Here is a 10618-nt window from a genome sequence, read left to right on the forward strand (position 1 = left end):
CATTTGGCAATTCTTGGTCCACGATAAGGTTTTGATAGGGTTCGTATGGTTGTCAAGGCTCCAGAGTAACTGGTATAGCGCAAGGCGTTCTGGTTCTATCATACACTTCGTTCTTTCTCTATAGGGTGTTCGTTTCTTGTTGGTGTTTAGGTTGGTGTGTGTTTGTTTTTTGTTTAGCTCCTAGGTTGTAATTTGTCTTTGTTATTTAATTATGAGTTCTCTTTGTCAAAAAAAAATAAAAAAAATAAAAAAAAAAACTAAGAGACCGACAATAATGCATTTATACATGATCTCCAGATTGAGGTAACAACAGCCCCTATAGTCTATACTAATAAGTGAAACAAAGAGATTTGTTGACACTGAATTATTATAGATGCAAGTCCTAATACTTGTAAACTATATAACTTCAAAGGTGAATAATTCTTAGAACCTTGTACATAACTTTTAAGCTTGCGTAATAGCTCAAGGAAGCCATAAAGTGAGTTTTTGTTAACTCATTGCTTACACAAACTGAAATCCTGTTCATCAAATCCTATCCGATGCAGTTTCTCAACTTCAAAAAGCTTCATAGGCTGCTATGGTGTTGAATATCCGTTCAAAATCTTCTCTGCAAAAAAATGGGAGAAAATGAATACTCTTTCCGGCCTCAAATAATAACAACATAATCCTATTAAAAACTTGCAGAAAAAAGTTCACCTGTGCTAAACAAAAATCAAATTATGATAAAGTTTTTCACTATAATTAAGTCGTGAACAAAGGATAGAAAAGATTCAATAGCCATCACAAAAGGTACTTCGGTAAAATGAACTATAATCATATTACAAGATTAGAATTAAGGGCCTATTCACTGAGCTAGGTTGAACTGAACTGATTGGAGCTAAACTAAATTGAGCTGAAATGACTATTTTACGAGAAAAGGAAATTAGAAGCTAAACTGTGAATTGAACTGAACTGATTGGAGCTGAACTGAGCTGAAATTAGGCCCTGTTCACTTCAACTTATTTTTGCTGAACTGAAATTATTTTTACTGAACTTAATTATTTTTGTTGAACTTAAATTATTTATTGAACTGAAATTAAAATTATAGAATTGAAATTATTTTTACTGATTTTCTATTATATTTCTTCATTAAGTTTACTGATTTTTCCTGACTGAAATTATTTTTACAGAACTGAACTTATTTTTACTGAATTGAACTTAATTTTAGTGAAGTGAAATTATTTTTACTAAATATTATTTTTTTTAAAGTGAAGTGAACAGGGCCTTAAGCTGAAGTGAACATGCCCTAAGTTGAAACTAATTCCAAAGGAATAAAGTACTAACAAACAGATATTAAAGCCAAAAAAAAAAAAAAAAAAAAAAAAAAAATGGGAACTAAAGAGTAGCAGTCAGTCACATTATTACTCTGTTACCAGATAATGAAAGGCATAAACCTAAGATAACAGCGAACTATCCGGGAAAATATTTGAAAAAGAAAAAAAAAAAAAAAAAAAGCTATACAAAAGTGCTATTGTGTTCTTTTAAGGGTTTCTTTGAACATAGATTTTAGGGATATTGATAATTTACTAAATTTTACAAAATAGAATTACGAGGGAAATCTATAATTATGTGTTGTATGCAGTAAATAAATGTTTGGTATTTCTACTTTGAGAATACTTCGCGTAATTTTTAAGAGCTATGTAAACATATTCTTTTTTGCATATTGAGTAATCTAGGATAGAGGAGAGTGCATAGGTGCATGTCCTCTACTAAACACTGGAACCTGTCAGAAATTTTAAAGTTTGAAAATGACCCGAAGAGTAAGGGCCAACAAGCCAAAACAGAAATCATGGGTTAGTACAATGCCCTAATAAAGCAAGCTTCTCTCTGCAACTTTTATCCATTGAGTTGAGATAGAGCCTCTAACAATAACTGAACAAGTGTCCCAAACTTCTATAATTCTCATTCATGCTAACCCAAAGGGTGGCAGGTGGCTTATTATTGTGGATGACAAAAAGTTTAGTAGGTTAAAATCTTGGGATTTTGAAGATCGAATCTTACATGCATCTCCCGCTTTTGTGGTTCACTATACACTTAATATATGGCTTGTTTACACCATTTGATTCAAGCCAAAATACAAAAACAAAAAAGTGCATACTAGAATAATTAGATGCTAAGTCGGATGGTTTAGCCCGAACAACACTTTTGGGGCTAGAATGCTAGGTTGCTTTGCTTAAAAAGCATAGATCGGGCCAGGCCACAGGAGGGATACTTGTCTAGTGGTCTTAGACCATCTCCAATGGTGAGACTCAAGTTTTAGTATTGAATTACAAAATGAGTTGTTTTTTTCCTCTAATTATGATACCCAACCCACTTCTCAATTTAGCAACTCATATGAAGTCTAATTTCCCAACGGTGAGACTCTGTAAAAATATACAAATGTCACTTTCAATTTATGACCCACCAAATCCATTTCTTTTTTAATATCAAATATTATAAGATTAAAAAATAAAAAAAAAAATAAAGGTAAAACTTAAATAAATTACAAAATATATTAGAATATTAACAAGGGCTCCACACTTTTTGTCAAATGAGACTTAAAGTTGAGTATCTAAACTTAGCAACTTTCTTTTGTAGTTGCTAAGTTTAGATACCAAATTATTGGTATACATTGCAAAAAATACTCTCTCTCTCCTAAAAATACTCACTAGAGTCTCAACATTGGAGAGGGTGTTAAAGCTAATCCTGAATTTGATCACCAAAGCTCCATACAGTGGCGGATCTACATAGTCACAAGGGGTCAGAATTTTGGTATAAAAGTTTTTAAGCTGAAGAGTTATACTAATTGTTAAACTTTGTTGTAGTGGTAAGAGGAGAACGTGATGAGCTTATGCGGGGCAATGTCATCAAGGGTTCGAACCCCACTATGCTATTTTTTTTCCTATTTTTTCATTATCTTCCTTTCTAAGCTTTTTCACCTACCCTACTCTTTGTTCCAAATCCATTTCCCTCTTAACTTTATATCTTACACTATGTGCTATAAGCAAAGCATTAATAAGATTAAAAGTAATTTAAAATTCTCCATTAGTCTTATTAATAAAATTTTTATTTCATTTTCACAAAATATTTATGATGTATGGAGTATTTTATGAACTATATTGATAAATTAGATACGAATTGACTATAAAAATAAAAAAATAAAAAAATAAAAAAAAAAAGTACGAGTACAAAATTACTAGTATTAATTTTTTAAAAATTATTTAAGTTGATACTCCATCCCACAATGCATTTTTTTTATCGTAATTATTTTTTATAAGTATAATATATTTTATTAGTAATTACCTTTTTTTTAATAAGTTCTCAGTCATGTATGCATATCCAAAATCACATTATCAATTAATAAGGAGCACAACAATGTACTAACACATTGCATTGCATCATTAAAATCACTTGTTTTATTATTTTGCTAATCGTTTTTGTGGGAAATATTTCAATATGAATCCCTAAAATAAAGTCCAATTTTAATTTCCATTTTAAATTTTCTCAAACAACTGCGCGCGCGCTACTCCTGATTAGAAATCGTGGATCCACCACTGGTTCTATAAATGTGTCATCTCTTAGAAGAGTTAGGACACCCAATCTTCAAACTCAAGCCTATATTCTCTTACGGTGTGTTTGGATTAAAGGAAATGGAGGGAAAAGAAGGGAAGAGAGATGGAGAGATGTGATATCATTCATTTGGATAACAAATGAAGAAGGAAGAGAATTGAAGGGGAGAGAAATGGAGGGATTAAATAGTAGGAAAATAATCCCTCCAAGAATGGAGAGATTTGGAAGGAAAACTCACCATTCTTCACTCCCCTCCCTTTCCCTCCCCTCCTCTTCTCCTCCCTCCCCTTCTTTTCCTTCATCTTTCTTTATCCAAACACACTATTAGTATATTTTATTTATCCTAATTTTTTGGTGCACCATTTTTCAGATCTAGGATTTTCAAAACCTTGACAAAAATTCTCAGACCATGTTGATTTTATGCTAAATACATTTTTTTCGTGGAAGGTCTGAACCACATCCCATGTTCACATCCAGTTAGGGTCAGGTTGATACGCGTACAGCTGAGGTAAAAGCTGCGTCGGAACATCACAGCTGAAAGCTGTCCCGATTCCATTTTTATGTCGTGCCAGGAAAGGCTGAAAAGCTTAAAATGCATTATTAACTAAGGTTTTGTTTAGTTCACCTTATTTTTACTTATTTCAGAAAAAATAAGTTCACATCAAATCAGAAAAAATAAGTTCAAATCAGATCATCGTTTTATGTGCAATTTTTTATCGCTAAATATATTTAATTTCGTAATAAAAAAAATTATGAAACTTACATATTAATAAAATACACATTATTACGAATCTAAGAAGATCCCACTTGATATATTTTTTCCTTATAACTTATCGTACACTTAAAGTCAAAGTTTGGTCAAATCAGACAATAAAAATCAGATCAAATCAGACCACTAGATAAGCAAAAATAAGGTGAACTAAACATGACAAGTATGACAAATATCACTTACTTGATTAATACCAGTTTGCATTGCAGGTGAATAGTTCCTAGAGTTCTGTTCATCTGGCGTCTGTGAAAATCTTTGGTTTTCTGCTTGAGATACATATTCTGGACCATATCTTATACTTGCTCCCTGGAAAGAAGTACCACTGGGTCCTTGACCATATCGTCCAGCCTCACTTTGTTCAAAAGATCCAACCCCAGTTTGCCCATCAGCTCCTCTTGCTGGAGGCGGGGGAGCGTAGTTCCTACCATCATTAGGATATTCCATTTGTCCTTGGGGTGTGTAGCCCCCATGGTTACTAGGGTAGTTCCTCATCTGTCCTTGGGGATGGTTATAGACATGTTCTCCTGGGTAATTGCTGCTTTGTCCACGTGGGACAGGAGTACCATGGTCACTGGGGAAATTTTGCGTCTGATGCTGATGGGTATAGCTATGGTTGTAGTTTCCCTGATGAGGAGGCACATAAGTGTTTCCACCACCCTGCTGAGGAGGCACAGAAGTGTTTCTGCCTCCCTGATGAGGAGGCATGTAAGTGTTTCCACCACCTTGATAACCATCCCTTCCTTGCTCAGGATAATTTGTCCTATTTGGCGGGTAGCCCATCCCTCCCTGACGAGGAGTGTTTTGGCGCTCTAGATTACCACCCTGTGGCATATAGCCTCTCCCTTCTCCAGGCATTGGATTATTCATTGGCCTTTGTTCATTTGGTCTATGTCTCTTTACTCTACCATACTGAACTGGAGGTGGTCTTGGTATGATGGTTCCATTAATGTACTTATCTCCTGTAGTAGGGCATTCGAAACAAAACTTCAATAAGGAAGCATAACAATAAGCCGTGCAGGATACACTGAAAGTACAGCTATAGAAACAACAGTGGGATAAACTTGACAACATATATGTGAGAAATGACCACAAAAATCCCCAGCTTCAATTTGCTTAAAAGTGACTGCATATAGAAGCATAAGTTGCTTTTACCTCCATATTCCTTGTTCACTGGGTCTATGTATGAATCTGGCAATACGAAAATAACTCCAGGCATACCTGCAGAAAAGTTCATCTTTAAAGAAAACATTATAGTTTGGCAATTAAAATAATTTATTTTAGCACAATATTACCCTCAAATTTCTGTGATGTCTCCTCATCCATCTCAGCTTGAAAACCAGTGTAAGTAGTGGTGCTACATGCATACATTCTCTTCTTTGCCTCTTCAACACTGATAATGTTGAGAAAGAACTATATATTAATCCAAGATCAACACATACGACTCTAGTGCTTGATTGAAACAAGCATGATAGAAATAGAACAGGCTAAAATGCTTATTAAGAACAGATTAGGAAGAAGAGGCTGTATTTTATTATAGAGAGAGAGAGAGAGAAAGAGGTCACTAAATTTCTGATCAAATGGACAGTTTAAGTGGGTAAAGGGATTCGTTACAATACACTGGAGTGAATTGCAAGAACAAACAGCTAATATGTATTTGTTGTGAGATAATCTTGTTGCAATATAGATGCAATTGTTCCCCTCATACCATTTTAACCCCGCTTTTGTTTTGTTTATCCCAAATCTTACATTAACTAACTTCCGCGGAATCTCTCCCTTAAATTAGTCCCCTAATATCCATTGCTCCAATACAATTATTCTTTGTGATGAATACACACATGTTAGGCCTGGCCTATAAAGTTGAGTACAACTTTCATAATAAAAGAATGAACAAAACCAGTGATCCACCTGGCCATCGGGGAAGTCCGAACTAGTTCATAGTCCAAAGAGGGAGAGTTGCTACTTTTTTTTTCCGAGGGAGAGAGTTGCTACAATTAGTACTTCCATGTCAAGATAAGACCATGATTCCCCTTTATTGTGCTTTTTCTAATCTATATTTCCAATTTGTGGCTGTAATATTTGTAGAATAAGTAGAATTCAAAATCTATTTGGTTACTGTCATCAATAAACCATAACATTTTGCCAATACAAAGGGTTACTAGTAGCAATAGGCTAATGACATTAATGCATAATCAGCTTCTTCCCCCTCCCCCTACCAAAACTCACTTGCAGCAGACCCTACAACCATAAATCCATAACCACTCTACCTATGGAACCCCAGCCGCCAACATCATGACACCTCTACTAATAAACCAGTACCATGAAACCTCCCTCCAAATACAACCACACACCAGCACCACCTACCTCCAGATTGAGCTATTTCTCCCAGACCACACCATAAACCTGCCTAGTCAATCATCACCACCTCGCCATAGTCACACCACTTACCCTCCTTATCCCGGACCATTTCCGTACACCCTAGCTGCCTAGCCAACGGCCCCATCAACATGCCTAGCCAGCCGCCACCACCTTGCCATATTCACACCCACAACCCAGCAATTACATCCCACCAACAAATTAAACTGACATTTACCAAATACAACTAATTTTTACTAATTGCAACTTCTTCGTATTAATTTTTGTCGATTTTTAATTGAAGTTACTGAATCTTTTCGATTAAAATTGTTTTTTTTTTTCTTCTTACTTATTTTTTTTTAGTAAGGTGGGAAGAACACAGAACAGGGCATAAACTCTGAATGAAAATGAGAAAATACTTCCCTCAACCAAATGAAGCCCAATTAATTGAACTTATAAATTTTTTTTTTAAAAAAAAAACAATAACCCCTCATTTCCAATCAATTAAACCATGAATAGATTCAAATTCAAAAAACAAACAAACAAATAATTCGAGAAGCAAAAAACGAATACCTTCCTACAACTTTAGCCAAAGTTTGAACATAAGTCTCAACCATTTCTTGAGGAGAAGGTCGTTGTTGAGGATCCTTTCCAAAGTCCATAACAATAAGCCAGTGTTTATAATCACAACCCTCGAACAGAATGGTATCGGGATCGATCTTTTCGGCATCGTTGAACGATCTCGCGGAAGAGAGACAGAAGTGGGTAGAGTGGAAGAAACGACGGGAGAATGAAGGGGAGGTAGAAGAGGAGGAAAGGGGGGTTTGGAGGAGGAGAGAGGAGAGAGGATTTGAGGTGGTTGAGAGGTTTCGATGAGTGGCGAGGAAGGTGGAGGACAGAGAAAGTGCTCGGCGGAGACGAATGGCGTTGAGCGCCATTAGAGGAGGAGGAAGAAGAGAGTTGAGAGTTGGAGAATGAAGGGTTTTATGAGAAGTGAGAGCTGAGGTTTATGCAATTTTGATGTAGTTTATGGTTTTGTTTACATTAGGACTAGGGAGTATGAGTTAATCGTGTTGATGGACAAAAAACGTCGATTAAGGGGCATTTTGGCAATATGATTAGGTAAATTTGGGAGAAAATACAAGTTGATATCTAATATCAACAAAATTTGTTATTATAAAGATGATGTGGTCTTTTCCCGTGTTAAATGAGGGGGCAAATTGGTACTCTCTCATGTTTCTTGGCAATTCTTGTAAGTCGGTGTGGTCTTTTGTCATGAATATAATTTAGATTATGCTTGTGTTCATTGTATTTAATTCTGCTTGTATTGAGTTATTTGTTTGAATCAGTAATTACTTACTATCCCATTTATTAATTGTTGGATTCGTAAATTGTTGTTGTCTGATTTTACAATGTTTTAATCTTGCACTAGCACTAAGATATGGATGGACGAAGATGTTTAAAGCGAAAGTGGAGCATAGAGTAAGCATTGAAATGATCCAACTCACGAGCTGAAAATTTAAAATTTTGTTGATGGTCAACCAGTGCCACCTGGAATTTAAGTGGAATCCTCTTCGATTTCTATGTCTAAGTTATGGTTTCTCTCTCCTTTTACCCAGAATTGCAAACAATAAGAAATAGACAACGTTAAATTATCCATCAACTAAACTCTTAAAATGGAATTGGCACGAGAAAGGCAAATAACAAAGTCCTAATAAATCAGCAGTAATAAATGAATAAATTCCAAAAAGCAACGCTTTATTTTCCGAAATGTCACTATATTAACAAGATAGTAGCTTAGGTCTCGTGCCATGCACGGTAAGTCTAATTTTTTTTTTTTAATTTTTTTTTTTTTTTTTTTTTTGTAAAAAATTAAAACAATTATATCTAACAAATAAAAGTGATGCTTTAAACTAGGCGTGTCAATCGAGTTTGCGGTTCGGTTTATCGGTTTGTAACGGGTCGATTTTTAACGGGTTGGAATTATTATCGGGTCAGTTCGGGTCGGTTTTAAATAATTTCGAGTCGGTTCGGTTTGGTTTATTTTTATTACAGTTTCTTTTCGGGTCGGATTCTATTCGGGCTGGGTTATAACTGGTTCGGGTTATAATCGGTTCGGGTTAAATTCGGTTGGTTTAAAAACGAGTTTTGTCAGTTTAAAGCGGGTTTTGGGTCAAAGCATATCGGGTCAGTTTGTAATAGGTTCAGGTCATAATCGGTTTGAGTTGAACTCAGTCGGTTTGACAACTGGTTTTGCCAATTTTAAATGGGTTTCGATAATGTATATCTTCTAGTATATCCTCAACATTCTTAAATTATTTATTCCAGTAGATCATAAGGAGTATTAATTAGTTGTTTAGCTTTATGTCCCTTTTTTGTATAATAATATTCAGGATCAAATAATAATAACAAATCTAGAGTTAACTTTTGATTCAGATTTTTTTTTAATACATTATTGTGTTCCATAAGCCATTACTCGTAAAAGGACGATAATATTTTACCATAAGAGTTTCAATGACATCAAATTTCCAAATCTTTTCAATATAAATACTTCATAATTCAAATTAAACCCTTTTGTTTTATTATCGATAAAATATACCCAAAAAAAGAAAAAAAAAACTCTACGGTCATAACGGGTTATAGACTTACGGGTTATAAACGGTTTGATTATAATCGGTTACGGATTGTAAACGCTTCGGTCATAACTTATTACGGGTTATAAACAGTTCGGTCCTAACCAGTTACAGGTTGTAAACGATTTGGGTTTATCGGGTTTTTGTTGGGTTTAAACGGTTTCGGTTTACAATGGGTTGGGTTGCTATTGGGTTCGGAAGTACTTGGTTAGGGTTGTTCTTGGTTTCAGGTTGTACCAGTTCGGCTTGATAATGGGTACAGTTCATTAACGGTTCTCAAACATTCGGATCGGTTCAATTTTAGGTTTCAAAAAATCAGGTTGGGTCGGTTTACGGTTTTAAAATAACAGGTTTTTAGCGGTTCGGTTCCTTTTCAAAACGGTTCGAATTCACCAGTTTGGGTCGGTTTTTGACAGCTCTACTTTAATGTAATAATTTTTTTAATATCAATAATATAAATAAATTTTATTAAAACTACTTTTTCTAGCAAAATCTAATATTACTTCATTTATCAAATAATTAAAAAGGAGTTGAATAATATTTTAGGTAAATGTTTATGGAAGAATAATAAACACCAATTGAAACCGAATATATTTTTCATAAGATAATATAAAAGATTTTGAATGATATTATTATAATTGTATCAAATATTCATTAAAAAAAAAAAGTTAAAAAGGAAAGGAGGGCTTTGGAGGGAAAAAAACAGCACCAGAATGTGACATGTGTCACTCCCGATGTCTATTTCAGTATTTAGTTATTGATGATTGATTGTATCAAATATTCACAAAAAAAAAAAAGTTAAAAAGGAAAGGAGGGTTTTGGAGGGAAAAACTGCACCAGGATGTGACATGTGTCACTCCGGATGTCTGTGTTTAGTATTTAGTTATTATTGATTGATTGATATTAATATAGGATATCAATGGGGACTAGCTCTAAATTTGGAGCGTGAATGGACTTAACACCATTTTGCTCGTTGTTACCTCATTTAAGCGACATCTATTATTTGTCAAAAAAAAAAAAAAAAAAAAAAAAAAAAAAAAAAAACTTATATTAAATCTTAAACTAATTAGTAGCCTGAATGTTGCCCCTGTTGGTTTTTTTTATTTTTATTTTATTTTTTTATTTTTAATGTTGGTATTTAGAGAGTCACAAGAGTGGTGTGAATTGATCCCAGGATCATCTGGAATTGGGAGGGGAGCTTTAACTACTTGAGTTATCCCTTACTTTTAGGTTTCTACTGTTGTTGACGTGCAATAGATAACATTTTTTAAAGGCT

At 34.3% G+C, this 10618-nt stretch overlaps 1 protein-coding gene across 1 annotated transcript; it reads right to left on the reverse strand.

Annotated features, from left to right (window-relative positions):
- Positions 1-245: 245 nt before the first annotated feature.
- Positions 246-7850, reverse strand: LOC145563855 (uncharacterized). The gene is made up of 5 exons (XM_081624265.1): positions 7283-7850; positions 5650-5747; positions 5510-5575; positions 4541-5316; positions 246-607 (listed from the first exon to the last, which is right to left on the reverse strand). The coding sequence occupies exons 1-5, from the start codon at positions 7645-7647 to the stop codon at positions 596-598; spliced, it is 1317 nt and encodes a 438-aa protein (XP_081480391.1). The 5' UTR covers positions 7648-7850; the 3' UTR covers positions 246-595.
- Between the last annotated feature and the right edge of the window lie 2768 nt (positions 7851-10618).

This window comes from Chenopodium album, chromosome 10 (assembly GCF_948465745.1).
Source record: "Chenopodium album chromosome 10, dcCheAlbu1.1, whole genome shotgun sequence".
NCBI lineage: Eukaryota > Viridiplantae > Streptophyta > Magnoliopsida > Caryophyllales > Amaranthaceae > Chenopodium > Chenopodium album.

Bases quoted from the DNA above. Each gene is read 5' to 3' on its own strand.
- LOC145563855 (XM_081624265.1), bottom strand. From the start codon at position 7,647: ATGGCGCTCAACGCCATTCGTCTCCGCCGAGCACTTTCTCTGTCCTCC. The intron at 5,748-7,282 runs GTATTCGTTTTT...CAACATTATCAG, and splicing joins TTGGCTAAAGTTGTAGGAAG to TGTTGAAGAGGCAAAGAAGA. The intron at 5,576-5,649 runs GTAATATTGTGC...ACTTTTCTGCAG, and splicing joins GACATCACAGAAATTTGAGG to GTATGCCTGGAGTTATTTTC.